General features: G+C 40.1%; 1 protein-coding gene across 1 annotated transcript in view; it reads right to left on the bottom strand.

Annotated features, from left to right (window-relative positions):
• ctnnd2a (catenin (cadherin-associated protein), delta 2a) overlaps window positions 1-23,388 on the bottom strand; it is a 252,245-nt gene that overhangs the window by 38,673 nt on the left and 190,184 nt on the right. The window contains exons 15-17 of the mRNA XM_073488891.1: window positions 15,140-15,326; window positions 3,073-3,190; window positions 283-465 (exon numbers count right to left, since the gene is read on the bottom strand). Coding sequence (XP_073344992.1) covers window positions 283-465; window positions 3,073-3,190; window positions 15,140-15,326 — 488 coding nt within the window. The remainder of the gene's footprint in view (window positions 1-282; window positions 466-3,072; window positions 3,191-15,139; window positions 15,327-23,388) is intronic.

Genomic DNA, 23,388 nt, shown 5'->3' with positions numbered 1-23,388 from the left:
CTGATAAAGTATAAAATATAAATAAGGGACACATGAAAGTAAAAACCTTGATAAATGAGTAGAGAAAGATAATGACTGCAAATTCTTCCATACAGGGCAAAAGGTCTCACTCAATATTTTGAGTATGAAAATGATGTGAATCATATGCTATGCTATATAACAGTGAGCTGATCTTAACCCAATGGAACTCGTACCATGCCCTTCACCACCGTCATCATCAACGTCACATTTTTTATTCACTATATCTCCACTATTTTCTCTTCATCTTCTATTATCTCTTACCTGATCGGCTCCCTTCTTTTTCTTCTTCTTCTTTCCCCAGCAGCCAGAGCTCTCTCCGTCGCGGATGTTGGCGTCACAAAGCAGGCCGTCCAGCTCCTCCAACCCCCCCTGCTGGCCGTGGGATGTCTCGGCAGCCAAGCGGTACGACAGATTCCTCAGGATGCAAACGCAGTTCTCTACCGTCTGGAGATAAAGAGAGTTGGGAGAGATGAGAGATGAAGTGAGGTAGTGAGGAAGATAAGGTGGGGAGAAGCAAGATACAATGAAAAAGGGGGGCATTTAAATGAATACAGTGAGAAAGTTGAGGTGGGAGATTTGTGTTTGATGCCATTTAATGAAAAATACTGCTTGAAAATACAGCGCAAAGTCAAAGCATGCTAATAAAAGCCACCCACTCTCACACTTTTACTCCATCGCCCTTCCACCCCCACCCACGAGCCAGACAGTTAGAGAGAGTGAGAGACAGAGAGAGAGCCAGAGAGAAGAGAGATAATCTCACAGGTAATACACTTCTGTATTTTGTTAGCTCTGACTTTGAAATGAGATTAGAAGAAACTCAGGTAAATGAGGAAAAATGACAAGCCCAATATATCCTATCACACCCCATTAAACACCAAGTTTAGAGGCAAACACGCCAGCCGAGGACCGCGTGAGAGTGTGTCTGAATGAGAGCAAGCTGATCCTTACAGTGAATGTTGTTGTAGTGTGTGTACTTGCATGTGCATGTATGTGTGTGCGTGTTTAGTGTCACTAAGAAAGGGGAGTCATCGAGTCAACAGAGTGGAAATTAACAATGACAAATCATCAATCTTCTCTCTGTCTGACCGTTGGTTCACGCAAAAAACAACAAAGGAGTGTAATTGAACAGCCTCAAGAGACACAACAAACAAAACCATGTCTCACTCCAGCGAGCTGCAGTCATGTCTGAAATTCTATTCACATGCTATTATAGAATGAAAAAGGAGAAGTTACATTTTATTTACAATTTAGGTAGACATTTTATATTTTCGATTTGTTATTTCACATTTAGTCAGTGCGCTGTTCTTTCCGGCTGCATGGTTTCGGGAATAAAAGGACTGTTGACTTCGGTGTTAAAATGATTACATGGTGCTTGTACGGTAGTCTCCACAGGAAGGTCAGAAGTAGCAGGCCTGAAAACAGAAATCCCGCTATAAAAACTGTATAAAAATGTATAAAAGACAAACTAATAAAAGAGCACAGTCGTTGAAAGGTTTTCTCTCTATGACCTTGTGCTTCTTTCCAAACTGTGCTTTTAGAATCTGCTTGTCCCTCGCACTCTCTGGGACACTACACTGCATACATTAATGGATTTGCAGTAAAATTCTCCCTGCAGTGGCAACCACATTTAACGCAAGCTGTTAAATATCAACATCACATAATCTATGAAATGTCAGCATTATACTTATTGTGTATGTCGAATGATGTGCTCAGTCTATTAGGTCTTACACCATCAGTACATACTGTGAAACCTATTAAAATTTCTCTTAAACTTCCTCATATCCCTGCAGTTCCTTACAGTGTAATAGCAGTAATCTGTAGACTGTGTTTAATGGGACAATAGACTATAAAACATAATTGTCACATTACATGTAGTGAATATTCCTCTGATCTTGTGCATTTCTATCTGGCTTTGTGAACATGAAAGGCAAAGAGGAATGAGCTGATACTGTCGGGGTGATCAAAAGTCCTGAAGAATCCTGAGTGGTGGGGAGCGGATATTTTTATGAGAGCACTAACAGAGAGAGAATTGATTATTCCAGTATACAGCCATATGAACTGGTAGATAATCAGTTAAAGAATCTCAGCTTGTGTTTTCTTTATAATTTCTGCTTTCTTGTTTAAGAACACTGATGTTACAAATACAGTTTTGTAATAATAATACACACAAAGTCTTGGTAGAGTGGACATACAAGATATGAATCATATGTTGTTGACTTCTTGAGTATTTTTAATGTTGGACCAGACAGATCAGTCTGCAAACTAAACAGGCCAATGAATGGACAATGTGAGGAGGAGGTCATCTGCGCAAAGCAGCTTTGCAAATGAGAAGAAGACAAAGCAAGAAAAGAAAAGAGTGCAAAATGAGCATATGGCTAATGTGTGTCGCTATTTCAACAGTGACCACTTTCTGGTTCATCTGCCAATCAGTCTCTGTTACTGTGGTGACAGTAGTCTTCCTGGTAACTGCAGTCAGACGGCAAAGAGGGGCGGGCGGTTAAACAGTGATTAAGGATGGTCATTTGGAAGGGCTGGGAGACAGGGAGACCTTGAGAAGTCAGCCATCCACGACAGTGTTTATCTAGTATTGACTGGCCCCCACATACTGTCTCATGAACACACAACATGAACACATGCAGAAAAACACAAAGTGAGTATAAACCCACTCAACTTTGACTACTGGCAAAGATAAATTGGCAGCAAGAGGTGCTGCAACACTTTGAATTTAAGAGCTTTAATTTGCCCTAAATAAAACATGTTGATGAACTGCGCTCTCCTTGAGAAATAAAAATTATTCTTTCTTGTGGCTGTGAAAGGAGGCCCATCAATTGTTTTTTTTATTTTTATTTCCCAACTCTCGCAAAAAGAGAAAATGAGACTCTTCTTTTAGTCTGAAAACACACTTTTAATGTATGAAAAATCTTGCCCAGTCTGGATGGAGATGGGAACACATTCAAGAGCATTAATTAATCTACGCAGACTTTTTCCCTTACAACTGCCATGCACATTACATAAACACAAGCTAAGATTTTCAGTCTCAGATGCACACACCTTGCTGTCAATCTCGTTGCTGCCCAGAGAGGTCTGGATGACGTAGAGCAGAGCATCTGTCAGGCCATCACACTCCCTCATCCTTCGTCTCGCCTCCTCACCTGCAGAGCTTACATTCCTGCAACACACACACAAAGAACACTGGTCAGAGTATGTGTGTATGTGTCTGTGTTTGCTAAACAGAAAGGGGAAAACAAATGGAGAAAGAAAGAGAGTTAGTGAGGAGGGAAGATAAGACAGGAAGACAAATGAAAGAAAAAGAGAAAGCTGGTAACGAGAGGAAAGACAGCGGCAGAGAGAGAGACAGAGAGAAAGAGCGAGAGTGAGAGACAGATACCAGGGAACCTGGCAGCTCTCCCTAAACTAAACAATTGAAAAGGGAACATTAAAATTCTGGATACATCTCAATCTATGCCCCGAAGGCTCGCTTCAATCTAAAGCACTTGACTTGAGTCCAAAAAAAAGAGAGGGGGGAAAAAGCTGCTTTAGTCAGACAGTCGGTGCCTGAACTTCAGAGCCAATACTCACACCAACGCTGCTTTGATAATCTGACAATATTGTTCCGTTTATTATTAGCAGCTTTGCCAATATGATGCACAGAAATAATGAATTCAATTTTAATTGAACTGGAGGTACAGGTGGGTGGTGTTTGGGTTGGATTTGTTTGGGATTCAACGTGGAGCTTCCTGAGATATAGAGACACTCAGTAGCAGACAATGGCTCATTTGCCTGTGTCGATAAAATAAACTGAGGTGTGTAGCATAAGCTAGACTGAATATTATATTTCCTTTGCAAATCCCTTTTGGAATGAACACTTTCACTCTAATACATATGTTAATAAATGTAGGGACACGCATAATAAATTGCTGTATATAAGGGCTGCACAATTAATAAAAAAGTAATCAAAATTGCAATATGGCCGGGGGCCATCCAAATTGCGGAAGCTAACATTTTTTGATTAAGGTAAAATGTGTGACAAAACAGCATTACCATAAAGTACTGGAGTGCTGTAGAAATGCTGAGGCATACACATTTAGGTCTCCAGATGTGAGAAAACATGTCAGTTTGGTACTGCCCATAACAAATGTGATGAAACTGAGAGCAAAATGATCATTCCCACTAACTATGTATCATATTGCAAACATAACATCTGTCAAAATAATTGCAATATGATTCTTTTTGTGCAGCCCTACTACATATGATGCACCCAATATCAACGTTAGAGCTACACCAAGCATAGTGTATTGTGTGTGTGTGTGTCTGTCTATGAGTAAAGAGACAAATCTATACACTTAGTCTTAAAGCCTCATTGTCACAACCACTCAATATATTTCCCCAGCATTGTCACAATCTGTAAAATCAATTCCTGTCAATTTAATTCATGAAGAAAATGTAAGGAAAAAGAAATGTCCTCTAGAATTGTTGCACAGTATTACACGATATTGTCACTATTAGTGTAGTGATAGTAATACATTGTTCTGGATAGGAACGTTCACCTCAGTGGATGACTGCGTAGAGATTTGGAGGTTATTCACTACATTACATCCTCTGGTGGCTATGTTGGAAGGCTACAATTGTTGGCCAGCATGACCATACTGAAAATGGACAAATTAGCACTTAGCTGACACATTTACAATCTGACTTTGTGTTTCGATAATGTCTGCTTGTTAGTTCATGAGATACTTTACCCAGTAGTTTTAAGCACTTTAATGTAATTTGACAGAGGCTTATATTATGTGGCTTGTATAGTTATAGCTATATTTCAACGTTGATATTATCAAACTAAAAAGCAGTTTTTTATGGTTGACTCCTGAAAAACTGACAATTAGTGAAGTTTGCAAACATTTCAATGTCATCATAACATTCCATTTTGGCCCTAAGCTACAATACAACTGTCTGAATAAACAGCCACGGCTTTTATGTTTGTCATGTCTCTGTATTTATTGGTTGGCTGACACACTGAACTTTATTTGAGACCAATACAATAAATGAACCCCCATTATACTTTTGATAAAGGATATGGGTGTCAACAACTGGCAAAGCAGAGCGCAAGAATGAAAAATAAATCAATTACAGAAGTTTGGTAACACAAGTTTAAACATCTTTTTTGAAAGGCGAAATATCTGTAATAGAGGTGTGAACGAGGAGACGATGTGATGGTATGAATGAATAAGTTCATCCATCACAGTGGCATAATAAAGCGATCACAGCTGTTTCACTAGTCTATGAGATGAGGTCAATCATTTATTGTACTGATGACAAAGAAGGAAAAGAGAGAGAGGGGGGAAGACACAAGAACTCAATTAAAACTTTGCGTTCATAGCTCTCCGCCTCCAAGAGAAGGTCAAGTCATTTTCACCCACTTTGAATGCTAATGGGCAAACAGGCCCACGATGGAAGACCTGCGTAGCAGAGACACAATTCTCTGTCGAGTCGATATAAAACAACGGAACAGTGAAAACACTTCACCTTGACTAATGTTTAAGCACCAACGACAGGAGGTGGGTGAGTGAGAGAGGATGGATTATTTATTGCTTTAACGCTCAGCCTTGAATACGCAGACTTTTACTGAGATTTCCATCAAGTTTTTTCATCTGACGCCTTATCGTGGATGGAAGCAAAGGCACCTGGCTATGCCACATAAATGGTCAACTAAGAAAACTTTCAAAAAAAAAAAAGATGTTTACCTGCATAGGTATACAATACTGAAACAAAATGAGTGTCGACAAATGCTTTTTCTTCTGTTGTAGATTGACTGGACAATTATCTAAAGCCCTTAACTAAGGAAAAAACTGACATTTAGCGAGCTTCTGTTTCTCTACTGTAAATATTTTCACCTGAGGTAATCATACAGACAGAGCCTAAAGTGTGACTTACTTCTTTGCTATTCAGGTAATTCATAGTTATCACAGTATTTAATGCCCTTTTACACCCAAATAGGGTGCTGTAGTGAATTAGATGGCTATGCTTAGACAAATTACTTCACGAGGCTCTTACTTGGGTGATGTATTGTAAGTAATGCAGCATGAGTTATAACCAACAGCATGGCAGATGTGGAGCTTGTGCCAAAAAAGGAAACATCTTTAATACTGTGTTTTAATGGTGCAAATGGAGAAAGTCGGAGGCTATTCAAGTCTGGCTATATACAGGGCATTTAAAAAATTGTGAAAAAAAGATTGTGATTTGTAATTTTATTACCCTGTTGTCTAGTCCTCTTAAAAAGATTTTTGGAGTGTTATAACTGTCTAGTTTTGCATAACCAGACAACCTCATGCAAGCTTCAATTTTTAAATTAAAACGAGTTCGCATCTACATGTCCCATTCTCGCCAAAATTGTATTCAAAACATGCTAAAAATAAAAGATAAGCACAGTTTCAGAAGTCCTACATCTCCATAACAGCCATATGTTTTTTTATTTTATAAATTATAAATATAGACCCTTGACAGCACGTCAAGAGGTGCGTTAATCCAGTCAGGTGTAGGAAGTTACATTTTGTCAACTGATTTCCTGCATGGCCTCGCCAAACAACAATGAGCAAGGCCAGATTACAATGGAATCCATTAATGGCTGTGTCAGCTTTAGTGCTCCAAGAAATTTTAAACTATATAGGGTAATGGAGATGTCTATCCACTCTCAATATAATCAAGGTTCCTGTATTTCCACAGTGTTGCAGTATTACACCGTGATTTACTGCCATGCCATGCAAATTTCTGTGCAATTTTTTAAATACTTAGAAATGAAAATGATTCTGATGTTGTATTATGTCATGTCCATAACTACACCAGCTGCCTGTTATGCACTGCTTAATAGCTTGTGTCCGTCTGGATACACAGCCCTGGAAAAGCCTGCACAAAGCTGCCCCATGGATTCGAGATGAACACTGCCATGTGTGTGTTTTTATGTACATGCAAGAAGTAATGTGAATGTGCTTGTGTCTGTTTCTCTGTGTGTGTGTGCTTGTTAGTCTAGTGGTTCTGTAATGAAGCATGAGATATTGTGCCTTTCTGTAACACGCCTTTCCTTCTGTGCCAGTTATTGACGAACACAGTGAGGCCAGGATTTCTTATGCAGAAAATAGCCTGCTAACTTTTTTTTTCTGGGTGTTATGTGTCCTCAGGCATTCTCACATCTTGCTGTGTTTCACCACAGAATTTTCAGATAATGCAAGCTTGTTTGTTTGAGTCCTCACTCTAACGTAAGGGATTTATGGACCCTGGTAAAATAATCTGTGCGTATGGTAATCGATCAGAGAGGGTGAGAGAGAGCGAGAGAGAGAGAGAGCGAAAGAGAGAGAGAGAACATATCAGACGGCATATTTCATAAGAAGGTGAAGGATGAGTATGGGAGGTGACATTTTAAAGCAAGGTGTGTGCGCATATGAATTCTAGCAGCACTGAAAGGAGGCATGTGAGCACCTACATGCTGGTTTTCAATTACCTCCATGTTTGTGTGTGTGTGTGTGTGTGTGTGTGTGTGTGTGTGTGTGTGTGTGTGTGTGTGTGAATGCCCTTAAATCTAACTGGTAAATCTCTACTATTTAACGAGTCCATTACAGGCTTACACCTCATCCTATCTGATGTCACTCCTCATTAATTTAGTCTAAGTCATTAGCCTGCATCGTTAAATAATTACCTACAGAGCAAAAAGACACACAACTTGATTAAACATCCCATTTAGAATTTAACATTGTTATTTTAGCTGCAGTTAAGTAACATTGAAGTGCCATGGTGCCAGTGATAAAAAGAAAGCCATCTTACAGCTGTATTTTGGAAAAAATAAAGTGTACTATTCCCCGTAATGGTTTTAATATACAGTAATTTCTGTCTTCCTTAAGTATGATAAACAGTTGGCTTAATCGTATTGGAAGTTTTGGAAGGACACATGGAGAGAGGTGTAGCATGAGGCGTCTTTCAGATAAACACATTTAAAAAGAATTACAACATTTATTGGAGTGCTGGTGGGTGAGCATCATTAAGAGTACATAAAGACACAAAAATGCCCTTTTATGGAAGAAATAAAAATAAAGGAATGAAGAAACTGAAAAAGTTGACTTGAACTCAGTCAATAAAGCTGAAAGGAATAAAAGATATAGCAGAGTTGAAAATCATTTTGTTAAATCATGCCTTTTAGATCCCAGACAGCCTTGAAGACTACAGAATCTATGTTATATGAGTACATTTCAAAATATTTTGGACCGGTGACCATTTACAGTAGGTTATTACAGTAAAAGACTCAAGTATTTCTTTCATTGGGTGGGGCTTAGGAGTTAGAGAGCTGACCATGAGAGTCCCAGCTTTGATTCTGGCTTCTCTTTAAGCTACAAACTATCTGCTTTGATTGATTGATTTGTTCCATTGCACCAAAAACAAAAATATCAACTGAATATGGCATTGCACGTTTGTATATGCCTAGTAGTCTCTTCTCACAGAGAACATGGCTAATGTGAGTGTAGCATTGTAAACAACATGATTTGGTAGGCAAATTGTATTGAGTCAATAAACTCAGCCGTTTGAGATGAGAGTTCTTTACACATTTGATGATGCATACTGTCTATTATAGCAACTATGCTTTTACAAAACCACAAGGAGAATGATTGGCAATAATTACGGGTGCAATGATAACGCAGAAAGTATATACAATCAGTGTAAAAACATCCTTTATATATCATATAATGCAATTTGGAAAAGGAGCACCCACACATAAATGGGCAAAAGTTCACTAACAAGCGTCCTTGTATCTGGAGGAGCTGAATTGGAAGTCATTTAAGGATAGAAAAGCTGAACTTGTTTTTCACCAATTACACTTTTTTAAAAGATACTACTAGTCAGGTTATACATTTTTCATTTGACATTGATTTTCCTTCCCTGGGTGCAACGGGAAATTAGTTGACAGTCTCTGAGCAAATCACATGTTGGTCAGTTTGTCGGTTTTAGTCGTTTGAAGATACATGCAACATGTACAGGAAAAGATGTGGATATGAGTGACTCTCGGACAGATGGCTCTCTAATGTTGCTCAATTAACAAATGACTTTGTCTCAAACAGCTGGTGTGTGGTAGCTCTGCACAAGTGTCTGACCGTGTGTGTACGTGTGCTAGTGTGTGTGAAGAGGGCACAGGCAGCAGAGGGTCATCACCAGATGGCACACACATGCATACAAACCAATTAATATCAATGAAATAAACATGGAAACAAACTCATTCATGACCACGCACTCCTTATTCTTGATTCATCTAATAAGTCATCCTACTGCTCTCCCACATCTGTGGGTGTCTGAATGGAAACAAAATTAAAGTGTTTATGAGTCTGTGATTGTGATAAGTACGGAAAGACACACACACACACACACACACACACTCAGAAACAGTGTGTACAGCGAGGAGACAGCAGGTTTTTTTCTGGCTTGGCTGTAAACCAACAACCTGCAGGGAGGTAAACAGCCCCTGAACGGAGGATATGGAAGCCCCTCCACAGGAGACCTTGTGTCTGTTCTGATAACACAGTATATGTGTGTGTGAGAGAGAGAGTGTGTGTGTGTGTGTGTGTGTGTGTGCGCGTGCGCCCACCACCCTATTAGACAACATATGGGTCCATCGGCATCATTAACTGCTTGGCCCACATTTTAATATATGCACACATGAGCACGCGAACATACGTAAAATCACATACACGCGCATATTCACACACTAGCCCACGCACATTTACACACTAGAACACACCCAAAATCGAAAACACCTGATGCCTTGACACCAGTTCATTCCTATTATGATATGCAACTCCCCCATGCCAGCTGTGATTTCTGAGATTGATTCACACACATACACCCATAAACAAGTTCACGTGTTGCACATACACCCTAAAGCACACATGCACTCATACACAAACAAATAGACATAGATAGGCACGTGCACACAAAGGCTTGTACACGCTCTCATGCAGAACACATACACACAAGCACAGACAGTGAAGGGATAATGAGAGAGGTGAGAGGTCTGAAATTGAGCTGAGGTACACCGAGGCCTGAACATTGTGGCCTTGTGTCACTTTAACCCCCCAGAACAGATAGTGAGATAGAAAACAACCCTGGAGAGCAGCAAAAACACCTTCATTACTCTCTGTGTCTCAGCTCCCTTCTATGAGATCCTGTTAGTCTCCCCTTCTCATTGTTCACCACTTCTACATTCTATCTGTTCTAATCTTTCCAACATTCAGCCCTCTTCTCCTCTTCTCTCCTGTCCTCCTTCTCCTTTCCGGCTTTTACAATTTGATCTGTAACTTCGCGGTGTGGAGCAGTGTACTGACAGCATCATTCGTCTTCCCTTGCATCTCCAGAGGTATACACACAAACACGCACACGCACTCACACACAAACACACACACACACACACTTAAGCCCTATAAACACCTTAGAGAGTCAGGAAATAATAAACTTGACATACAACTTGAAAGTCAACAGACTTCACTGGCAAAAAGTGATATCTTTATCTTAAAAGTTTAAGGCAAAACAGATTGCTTTGGGATAAACAACTAAAAGAAACACAACAAATATTCTGACTCTTATATTAAATTATCTCAATCAGCATGTACGCATAAATCATCCATATGCTGCCTACTCGAACTAATTAGTTTCTCCGATTTAGAGACCCACACCTGCATGGAAATTTCACTCCACCCTTACCAGTCCCTGTAGGCTACATTGCCTTTTAAACTATGTTGTGCAGCGCCAGGTTTCCCAATGCTGTCTTTAGTGTGTGTTGTATTGATGTATGGGTGCCTACTTTAACAACTGACTTTAATGATTAGAGAGGCTGCTTTCAGTAATTTTAAATATTTCAGTAATGTCACTCCTGGCAAATATCGTGGTGTATTTAAGCAGCTTAATTAAAAACTGTAGTCGTATATTTGCACCACTGTGGTTTGCAGTCGTGTCGTGCATGACCTTAAACACTTTACTTTCATCAGTTCCATCAAAAGAAAAACACACAGAGGAGGTGAATTAAGTTTGTGATATGCAAGGAATTGAAAAGTGACATTTGTAAAAATAAACTTAACAGCCAACTCTTTCAAGTCTGCCTCCATAGATTCCAAGAGGGATAACAAATGTGTTTTCTCTTTGTGTGACCTTACACTTTAGATTCACTGACATTGTCTGGTGTAATGATTTTAAAACAAGTTACACTTAACCATTTCCAAAATATGTCAAATAAAGTATTTACTGTGGATATTACTCAACCCTTGACATGTGAAATATGTAATCAAGAACCATTTCAGCTCATTTGGATTTAAACAGCAAAAACATCCAAATAAAATGTGTACAACCTGGGTCTTCATTGATTATGAGTGATTATATTTCAACTTTTTTTATTTGAACTTAAATGACTGAAACCACACATTAACAATAATCCAAGAATTAACATGAATCCCACATATTATAGGCAAAGATATATTTGTGAAAAAGTCTGCCCACTAGTCCTCATGCAATCATGTGAGCAATCTTACTTATCGTCATGCCAAATCTTTACCTCTTTAAACTGCAAATATGAATAAACATATTTCATAGATATTACACAGAATACTTCATCATAATAACTTGCCTTGCAAGATCCTAGTTACTGTATATCCATCATTTTCCTTCTTCATATAACAGTGGCTCTCTCTAAATAAAAATGCTTTGTTGAGTAAAGTATACTTTTGGACTATCCTCTAAAAAACCTGAACAAGTTCAAAAGGTTGTCATTCACATCTTTCATAAAGGTGGAAAAAATATAATGCAACCCAAATGCAGATGCAATAATGCAAAACAGCCTGGAAACTACCAGAGTTAAATCAGCACTGCTCCACTCTGACTTGTCCCAGCAAAATAATTGCTTTAAAAGTTTTCCCAATGTAATATTTATTGCAACTGCATAGCTATTAGTAGAATGAATTAGATCAGTACAGGTGTTTGTGATATTGAGTTATTGTGTATAATTATCTTGTCCTGTACTACAGGCCCCCATGGCAGTTCCTGTGCTGTTCCATTAGAATGCTGACAACAAAAGGAGAAGTTTATAACAAAGAAACTTTACTGGATTTTACCTTCCAAACACTTATTTATGCTACACTGTCCCTAACTGCATTCAAGTAATAAACCCGGCACTGCAAGCTGTAGTTAAAATTTAGATTACAACTCCAAGTGGTTTACTTTACAATACAGCAGATCCTCTGAGGTGGAGTACAAAATTATTGCAGCAATCAAACAGAAATGGACGAATAACTATGGTGCTGTTATGTTTAAGCTATTTTTACATGTGGAAATGAATAACAATTGATATAGATATAAGTGCCAGTGTAAGATCGGTGTCTTCCCACTGACTGGCAGAAGATGTACATTTGACTCATCAACCAGCGGTAAGATACTGTAAGTATTGCTGAAAACCATTTACAACTATGCAAATATCCAACAGGTCAACATTCACAAATACGCATTTTGCATATTTTGGATGACCGGTAATTATGAACGCTAGTTTTCATATTTAAAGTGATCACAAAAGGACTGGAGCAACTGGAGCCTTTACTTTGGTATGTTGATTGCATACACACATGCTCGTGTACACAGTGTAGCACCTTACACACAAAATTATATGAATACATACAAAACCTGTTTGTAACATCTTCAAAATGGCTTTGAAATGCTTTGGAGAGACATTCAATAGCTGGAGATAACCATTCGAAACAGCTTGAGAGGAGCTCTGCAAAGCGAGAGGGGTGAGGTTTAATCCAGAGGCTGCTGGTGGTTGATTGAGTATACAGCTCAAAGAGAGACGGCCGAGAGTACATGGAGTTTTTTTTCTTTCTAAACCGTCTCAGCCCTCTGAGGGGTTGGTCTAAGAGTGTGTGTACATAGATGAACAAATGTTGTTTATGGGATCAAGGACCAGAGCTCCTTTTCAGTGCTAACCACCTACAGCACAGTCAGAATTACAACTCAAACCTATAGTAGTATGTTTCTGCAGGGGATATTGCTATACAGAGGTTACATTTTAGCATCAAAACCCATTTTCAAGATAGGACCAAAGTCAAACTACACAGTCAATTGCTGTACTTTTGCTTTTCTGTGATTATTTTCTGGAATAAACAAAAGATGACTTCAACAAACAATATGTCATTTCTGCCTTAATTGCTGAAGCTGTCAAAGGGCGGCTAGCTTGGGTGCAAAGCCAGACCTTCTGGAGAAATTTATAACCAGAGTCACGTCGGATTCTGCTCAGATCCAGAGCTGTATACTGACAGAAGGAGAGCTCAGACATAACTTTTGGAATTAAAAAGTGGATTTACCTTCAATACAGTAACACAATATTTACTCCAAAATTAGCACATACATGCTGATTTTTTAAATGTGGGTAAACCTGTTTAAAATAGGTGGTAGACAAGTTCGCCTCCCTGTTTTACTTCTGTTGTGACACGTTGAACGTCACAAATGCGTTGAAAAGAGGGAATAATAAAAAGGCTCAGATCTTATGTACCTCCTAAAACTGTATCCAGAAGGTTTTTGACTTTAAAAAAAAAAATCTTAATCAATAACATTCTGAATTAGACGCATCCTTTTCCCCAGAATTGATGATGAATGAAGCAGGAGGGACACATCACGCTTCCTTCACATCTCTAAGCGTTTTTATACTGGACAGCAACCCGACAATTTGGCTGTCCTTTTTGCGGCTAGGTCCGCGAATTTAGACAGACCACGGTATATTGGGGGTCTGTTTTGGTCTGCCGATATTGCCACCTCCATTGCTATGTAAATCCAAGTCGTCGATGTCCCGGCAATTGCGTGACATGGGCGGAAGTGTCGATGACGTGCACTGTTGTGCGACCCACAGCCGGGAGTTTTAAAAGCAGGAAACAGCTGATCACAGCAGCCAGTTCATCACTTCATCCACGGACGTCAAGATGAGCAACTGGAAAGCCGCTGAGATCTGGGAGATGCTAACCATCACAGCCGAGAGAATCGTCAATAACCAGATCACTCGTCACTGTTCACGCCCAACTTCGTGCTTCACGTCACGTCACATGTTTACGCCTACCCCAGTGGTGGCTTTTTTGAAAAGGAGGAATATTACACCTCCATTTCACATAGACAAGACGGCAGATTGCAGCCTTTACCTGGCTGCAAATGTGGCACATTTTCTAACTAAAAGGGGCTTCTGTTGAGAGTTGCAAGTGCAAAGTCAAGGATCTGGTACTGACATAGAGTCCAGTGACAATGTTACAGTGGTTTTACGTCTTTCTTTCAAACTCAATACTGACTGAACGACATTCAAGTGCTGCTTTAATGGATATGGATGGCGAGGTATTCATGTTTTAAACGTCACGCCCCCCAATATGCACAGGTACCAAATACAGTGATATTAAGCAGGGTTTAGCAATTTCAACTTTTATATGATAAATCAAATTCAAGTGTACAAATACAAGTGATCTACAAAGCTGTAAGTTTTCCTTCACTACTCAGAGCTTTAACAACTAAGGAACATTTTCTTTATTAGCACAATGCACCCAAAAAATCTTGACACCTAAAGGACTCAATTGGATGAGGTGTTGCTATGGTTACAAGTGCAAGTTAGTGTGTGAGAGAGAGATTGAGTGAATGAGTGAGAGGGAAACAACTGCGCATGGACTATTGTTTATAGTTTGTGAATATATGCATCTATAATCACACAGCAGTGAAGATTCAGCGGAGACAAGATTCATTCTCACAATAAAATTTTCTCATTACTTTAAATCTCAGCAGTTATTATATAAATGATGCTTTTGTGCACACATACACAGCTCACATACACTCTGGAGCTTAATGTAACCATGGTGAATTATGCATACTACTACAACTTGATACTACTTGATCTTCATACTGTTGCCGAGGGGGCAAAAAAAAAAAAAAAAGAGGGTAGAAACATACAGTATGTGTATAGGGCATGTTGTATTCTTTTAGATGAGAGTGGCAGAGGAAGAAAAAGGTGCATGTGTCTTGAAAGGATTACCACTATAGGAGTGTGCTGCCTATGTGTGTTCTCGAGTGTATGTGCTGCTTTTACCTGAGGCAGCCTGTAGCATTGCGCAGCACCTGGGAGGTGTGAAGGTGGAGCTTGCGGTCATCATGGTGATTGGGGGAGGAGTCCCAGTTAGAGTGGGGTATGATGACGCTATTGGTCAGAACGGCCAGAGCGTCCTGGATGATTGGCATCTTCAGCGCATCACATGATGACAAGTTCCATAGCACGCCTGCACACACACACACAGAAAGAAAAATATTTTATTATATAAATGTAATCAAGATTTAAAATATAAAACCAATCTTCTTGTGTTGTGACAAAGCTTTAATATGTAATGTAAAAAATCTATTAAAATCACACTGGAGTCACAACTAGCTTTGTACTACTTTTATTCAGTAGTACTCCTCAAGACCTGTTTATACACTTTAATGTTTTAAAATTGGTGGAGTTACTCTTTAAGGTTAGATAAATACATTTAGCCGAGTAAAACTACAAAGAAGTCTCTGTTGGGTTTCCCACAGTGCATAGCCTTTTGTTTTATTTTCTATTAATACTTCTGTTAAATCTGTGTTCTCGGAGTACAGCTAAGTGAGGACAGCACTCTTTACCAATTTGCATTTCCACCTTTTCCTTCCCTCTGTCAACTTTCCACATATCGCTAATAAAAATGTATAGTATTTTATGATAGTTTAAAGCCTATGGCTCCATTAACGTTTCAGAGCTGTCGAATAAAATACATTTGGTTGTATTTTGTGAGGTCAGTGCAGTCAAACCTGTCCTTCTGATTGGTTAAAAACAACCCCAAACTTTTTTTTTTTTTAACCTACTGCATAATGGTAGTGTGGGAAGAAAATGACTCCTCAATTTTATCACCTTTGAGAATGCCACCCACTCTGGAATCCGACTCTACAATCTACCTGATACTTGTGATATCCGAGGAAATTAATTAGTTTGTTAGTCCAGGCAGAGCGCCAACTGCCCAACCAGTGCATCATTTATCACACACTGTGCAGTGGAGAACACACGCATGAATACACAAATAACACTCCAAGCATATGCAGAGATCTACAGCTGATGTACGTAACAATATGCACACATACATGAGTTGGCAGAAAGACTTGATACTCTGTGCAGTATGCACACAAGAATATTTCACCTGAAAGGGCACACACATGAATGCTACTTAACACGTAATCACATACTGTATGGGCACACACACGCAATTGCACACACACACACACACACACACACACACACACACACACACACACACACACACACACACACACACACACACACACACACACACACACACACACATTTTCCTTCCTCTTGTCAGATGGAATACCAGATGCCTCTCTGCAGACCGGTGACAGCACTACCCTTGTTGGTCAGCTGTGACACACGTATGCACATGCAAACCACACACAAACAAACACACACAGAGGCTCCATCAGTGTTCTCACACTTTAAATATGTTAATTAGTCCCTGCTGCCTCCACTGGTCATCCCCACCGAGAAAGCAAGAGATCAAAAAAACAGATAGAGTAACAAACAATATGATAACAATGTGTGAAACAGAGGGTGACGAAGATGAAAGACACACAAATAGAAAACTAATGAGAGGGGAAGTGAGCTGGAGAGGCTGAGTGATGGTTTAGGGAAACAGGAACAGATTGAGACAACAGAGAAGACATGCAACACGTTTTGAATCTGAAAACAAACAAAAAAAACTGCCGTGTTGAAGGTCACCCTCTCTGATGTATTTGGTGACACCCTCCAGATGCTGCAGGTCCCAAATGACAGATGTCATTCATTTGCACGGTTAACACACAAATAAAATATGGGCACAACTCAAGACACTGTGCTCTGCAGGCAATGGACTGTGTTCATAGAGGCTGTCAGGCAGCTAAAAGATGTCCCGTTCACTCCACAAGACAATACATGCACAATTCAATTTTTGCTCAGGTCTTGTTAGATGTGAGTGTAAATTAAACACTGGAAACGGTGGAAAATACATGCACACTAGTGATTGTGGATACTGTCTATCATCTGAAAACGTTTGAGCAAGACACCAAATTTGTCAAAGCTCCAGGAAGGATGCTAAACTCTGACCTCTGCCTGTGGAAAGGGGCCAATAAAAAGACATGCTTTTAACAAAAACATAAAAATACACTTAATATAATTCTACAGAAGTTGCTCAACTTGTTTTAGGCATCAATGAGAACCACAAGAAAGGGGATTCTACTAAAAAATGAGATAGAATGAGATGGGAAAAGGGCAAGGATAGGCTATGTCACTAATGACGGCTATATATTAAACCTCACTACAATGAAACACTGTACACAAACTGCTGTGAAGGCACTGGGTGTTGACTAACAGCCAGTTTTGTGTCGCCAACAGCAACACTAGTCCTGATGCCTTACAGCGTGCTGCACTAGTGTCAGTCATATTGACAATCTGCAAGTGACAGACAAAAGAATGGGAAGGAAATCAGGCCAAGAAAAAGACAAGGAAGGAGAAAACAATAAAGAGGGAATGACATTAAAGAATAGCAGACGTTACAAAGAGAAAAACAAAATGGTTACAACAATGATGGGAAATCATTGGAAATCAAAATCATCTACTGACAACAGAAAAAAACAGCAATGTTAAGGAGCAGAAGGTTAACCCCCAATTAAAGTTGTTATTCTCAAATACAATTTAAGTAGCTCTTATGTGGAAAGTAAACATGTAAAAAAACAAGTCAAAGCAAGTATAATACAAGTGCAAGTAAAGACAAAGAGCGAAAAAATGTGAGAAAAGTTGAAAAGAAAAAATGTGGCGAGATAGAGAGTGAACGAGGACAACAATGTGTATGTGTGTGTGGATGAGAGAGAACGCTTGAGAGGACAAGAAGAGGAGGGTGATAATAAGGCGATGACCTTGTATGTTGTTTGGCAGCAATCAAGTGCTCACACTCAGGCTGTATGTGTGAGTGTGTGTGTGTGTGTGTGTGTGTGTGTGCGTGCGTGGGAGCGTAGCAACATTTGCCTTCACTTTCGCTAATCAGCCTCTTGTTTCACATCTAGAGTCTCTCTCTTTCCTCTCAATACTTCTCCTCTCATGGGCTCTTTTCAAACCAAGGTAAAAGCTTAAACATCCACACACACACACACACACACACACACACACAGACACTCGGTGGCACTCTCAGCAAGGATGAAGACATGTATTGGGAAAAACACTTCACTTATAAAGCTCAGTGCTTTCAAACATCTCCTACTGTCTCTCTCTGTTTCTCTCTTTGTCTATTTCTCAAGTGGCGAGTGTTTTCAGTGTGTGATTGCAATCACGTTACAACAGCGTTGTCTCCGATGAGCCCACGAGGACCTGTCGGCTGGCTTACAAAAAATGGCATCGTGGCTGCCTTTATTTGGCTTCTCAGGCCAATAAACCTACATACACACAAATAAAAAACACACAAATAAAAACACATGCACACACAAAAGGGTGTGAGAGGATGGGGTTATGATGTTAATTTTTTGCAGACAGAGACAAAGATTGAGCAGAAGGAGGGAGAAACACAAAGAGATAGACTACTCAGTGTTTTCTGGATCAAGGACATTGTGTCTGCCAATGTCTAACATGGGCCAAATTCAAGGTTGACACACACACACGCACACGCTCACATGCGTGCGCGCACACACACACGCACACCCCTGCCTGCTCTAGAAACATAGATCTGTAACGCTTCGCTAAGCCCAGTGTCCTTATGGGTATAACGTCAGGTGACCAACAGACAATGACATCATCTTGGAACCTTTGTGTGTGTGCCTGTGTGAGTATGTGTGTGACTTTTCTTCATTTCTCTCTCCCTGTCTTTATCTCGTTCGCTCCCTCCTCCGACTCGTTCCCCTAAGACGCTTGACGGACAGTTTCCTAGGAGCCGGGTGGTTTGGGGAAATGGGGAGATGATTGCATGAATTCATGAATAAATGAGAGTATGACTTGTAAGGGGAGAGTGAGGCCTGTTAGGCCTCAAGTGGCAATGTTTTATTAAACAGCCTTCATCTGTGCGACTCGATGTGAATTAGTTAGCTGCGGGGTCAGAACCTGGTGATGAGTAAAGCAAAAGATGACAAATTACATAGCTAATGTGTCTACAGAAACTGCGAATGAATAATAAAAAAAGAAACATTGATATTGGATAATGTCAAAGGTGGCGGCAGGTTAACAATTGCTGACATGACCCCCAGGTCATACAACTTCTCATCCTGCAGTAGGTTTGTGGAAAACATTTGTCAGCTCTTGATAAAGTCCTGTATTGTGGATACATTGTCAGTGCCTGTGCCTCCCACAGTGAAGTGAAGATGCAAAAGAAATTTCTGCAGGACACTAACAATTTTATGGCAACGTAGCAGCAGCAAAAAATCATCCTGGTGAAGGCATCCTGTTTTCCCACAGGAATCATCATAATGACTTCGATGGCGCTCTGTCCACAAGCATTTTTGAAAGAAGGTTACGAGCTTTGACTTAAATTAAAGTGGCTTTGGCGAGTACTATAACAGTAGTGGGGACATGGAGATTTGGACATCTACACGAAGCAGCCATTCATGCCTTGAAGGAACAGAAACCATGGTGAAGACTTTTACAGTGAAGGACGGCAGCAGTATATTTTAACTGTGCTGGTTTGTTGCTTACATCATCAGCTTTCAGAAGCAGAAAAGTGCTGCTCTATTCTGTATACACATGTGCTTCTTTTTTGTGATGCATTTACAAGTTAAGTCTCTTTTTGCATATGGTGAACAGAATCAATGCATGGAATAGCAAATAAAGCAACATTATGTTTTATCTATTTTAACCATTAATTAACAGCTTCAAAATCATTTTGATGGTACACTGATTTGTAATAGGGAGAATGGAGCCTCTGGAATTCCAACTTTACACTCTGAATGCCTGGATTTGAATTGTGTAACTTGAGCAAGTACGATCTCCCATGGGAAGTGCTTAAGGCACTAAATCACAAACCACCAACTATGGTGGGGAAACTGGATTATATTTTATGGAGAAAATGTTTTAAGGTGCTCTGCTTCAACTCTGTGATTAACAGGGTTTCTTGATGGACAGACTTTTTGGTAAAATAACCGCTAACTGCTGCTAACTGTAGACGCTGTTAGCTAGTTAGCCCAGTTAGCTCAGTTAGCTGTGCAGCCAGCTGACTTTACCCTGTCAGGACTGGGAGCTTGGAGCGCCAGGTGTGAGCCCATCCTCAGACATGGCAGCAGGGTGCCTGTTCTTAGTGTGGTACGGCACAGTGCTAGAACTACTGCTAAACTGAGGAGCATTTTAATGTACATTTGAATTTGTTGCCTTTATGGAGGATACGTTCCCACACTGAGCTGCTTTTAGCAAGCTTTACTTTTTACTTCAGTTTGCTCTAGCGAAGCCGTTAGCAGACAGTGTTTTTGTATACATTTTAACTTATAGACCAATCTGCGAAACTGGTCAAAAATATTCTTGGTAGCAGGTTAGCAGTTGACTTCCCTTTGAAATCCATTTTAAGACATTAACAAAATGTGTATTTGTCTTCAGTTTTCAAGAATTAAAGACTATAACTATAACTTAGGTGTTATGTTTGCACAAATTCCCACATTTTGAACAAGTGATTTTCCTCTGCAGTGATTTCTGAACTCAACAACCATTTCAGCAGGAAGCAGCAGCTGCAGCAGGGTCACGCCATGGTCCACTGCCTCAAGGTGCGCCCACCAGAAAGAACAGCATCTCCTACTGACACCCAAAGCCTCTGCATCGACCAGACTTTTACTGACAGGCCCGGAAGCCATGACTTTGTCCTATCTACCTCGCGCTGAGACCCAGGAAGCCAATAAAAGCTTGTCTAAATTTAAACTTCAGAACCGACAGGGAGATAAGGTAAATTGTTGAGGGAAGGTTTTTTTTTCACCAAAAAAAGACGTATGGCTTGTCTCTTTTCCCCAGACCTAAACAGACTCTTTAATCACAGAGAATAGGGACGTGCTTAGACAAAGCTGACAACGCAGAGGCAGTAATGAGGAGGCTGATTGGTTATGACTTCAGCACAGCCACTATTTTGAGTCCAGCAGTTGAGGATTGTGTCTATTGATGTAATTTAAGTATGCGCCACTGCCCCTGATGAACCTCTGGTGGTCACCAAGTGCCATTTGCTTGCTTTCAAATCATTTAGCTACCAATTAGTAATGAAGGTCAAGCTTTGGGAGGATTGTAATTTGGCACAGCAAAAGATCCAATGCCTTCTCTCTACATATCAGGGCAGAGGAGCTAGCAAGGGTTTGTTTTTTATGATACTAATTAAGAGTTTAGTTATGGTATTTACAGCACTGTCCTCAGGAAGGACGAGGGAGGACCTTCGACACATTCGCACACACTCATCTGGTAGCTGCCGATCACAACTATAGTCCACAGCATTTAGAGGTTCAGTCCAACAGCACTTTAACTATAGATGTCAGAGGAGGGGAGAATCTAATTTCATAATTTTCTCAGGGCCAATTGTTTCTGAGGCCAAATTTTCTTTTCTTCAGTTTTCCAGCCAGTACAATAATCTCAATCATCTTTCAAATACATGGAAGTTATTCCTCCTCCTTCCGTACTTCTTGAAGACTTTTTCACAGCCAGGTGTTCATAAAATCATGGCCACAATAATTAATAGCCATTATTGGACAACAGTCATTAACATCAGCTAGCTGTAATCAGCTGTATTTAGAGTTTTTAAGTTTATATATTCAGTACAGTAACTGGTTCTCCATGCCATTGCAATGAAAATAATCTGAGCACACAAACATTGTATGACTGCACACATTCTTAGCAAAATGGACACATTTGATTAAAATTCTGTTGCAGCAACAAAGAACATGAATTTAAAACATTGTTATCTTTAATTGTAACAAAAAACACTTAAAGCACAGGCCTAATTGAATTACCGACTAATTACACAACAGTTTCAAGTGGTGAATTACAGCTCCAGCAGGGGGTTCCGCGGGACAAATGAGGATAGACTTCAAAATATGGCTGTAGTGGCATGAAAGCAGTTGAAATGTGGAGTCCTATGCTCAGCACCAGAGCAAACTGACAACAGGGTAGAGTCACTCATGACACTGATTCACTCAGCCAGCAGCAGTAAGAGCCAGACAGAGAAGGACTAAGACAGGAAGGTTCAGGGAAAGGGAAGATAGAATTACACATTGCGTGTGTGTGTTTTTGCAAGATGCCTATTTCTAAAAGTCAGAGCTCAGATGTGACACAGTATGACTTGCGGTGCATTTAATTCATTCCTTAATCTGCTTACGGACCCCACATGAATACAAACTTGAACTCCAAGCTGTGCTGTTATTCTAAGTCTCTGCAGCACTGTAGTTATGTTCTTGGATGTGCCAGAATGTCCCTATAGGCAAAGTCTGGTGACTGTCATCACTGACATGTGAGTAAATGTGCTTTCTGTGAATTCTGATTGATGCATCTTCTTGCCTATTTTTAATAAAATCTAAATGTTTTCCACAGGGCAGCAGGAGTTTGTGCATAGAATAGGATGGGAATGATTAGGTAGAAGGTCCAGTGTTGGATTTTAGTAATACCCCCCTTCTTATTGCTTTCTCTTCCTATATTCTTCTTTCTTCCCCCATTTAGTCCTCCTTCCTACTTATCATTGTTCTCTCATTTATAGTTCATTCTGTTTTCTCCTCCTCATGGCCGCCTTTCTTCCAACTGTATTTCAACATTTTCAATGTCAATAGCTGCTCTGAGTGAAATAAGTAACAGCTTCCTTCCTTCCATTTTAACACAGCTTCCTTCTCCATCAACCTGTACTGTACTTCTCTAATTGTCCTTCCCTTTCAAGATGTATTTCCTGCCTCCATCCAACCTGTGACAGTGATGTCGTTGAAGGGGTCGGGAAAATATAACACTTCCTTCCCTCCTTCCTTCTTGGGCTGTTATCAGTATGCGAGGGCTCTGTGAAGGGAGACACAAAACTCCTCACTGGCTTCCTGGCTGTCATTGTTGTGTGTTTTCCCCAGAGAGCAAGTGACCTATGGCGATGCATTTCGGGATGGATGTCTGAGCGTGTACGTGCATGCATGCGCTTGAAGATGAGTTTCGTTCCCAGCAATAGAACAATGGGGTCAGGGGTCAAATTGAACATGAGGGGGGCAGACCGACTTTATCTTAATATTCGGTGCATGCATGTGTTTCTGGGTGTCTGTTTGAGTCTGTGTGTCTGTATGAATGAATGAGTGTGATTGCACATTATCTTTGGG

Source organism: Pagrus major, chromosome 19 (assembly GCF_040436345.1).
Source record: "Pagrus major chromosome 19, Pma_NU_1.0".
Lineage (NCBI taxonomy): Eukaryota > Metazoa > Chordata > Actinopteri > Spariformes > Sparidae > Pagrus > Pagrus major.
This window is presented reverse-complemented; position numbering and strand designations above follow the sequence as displayed.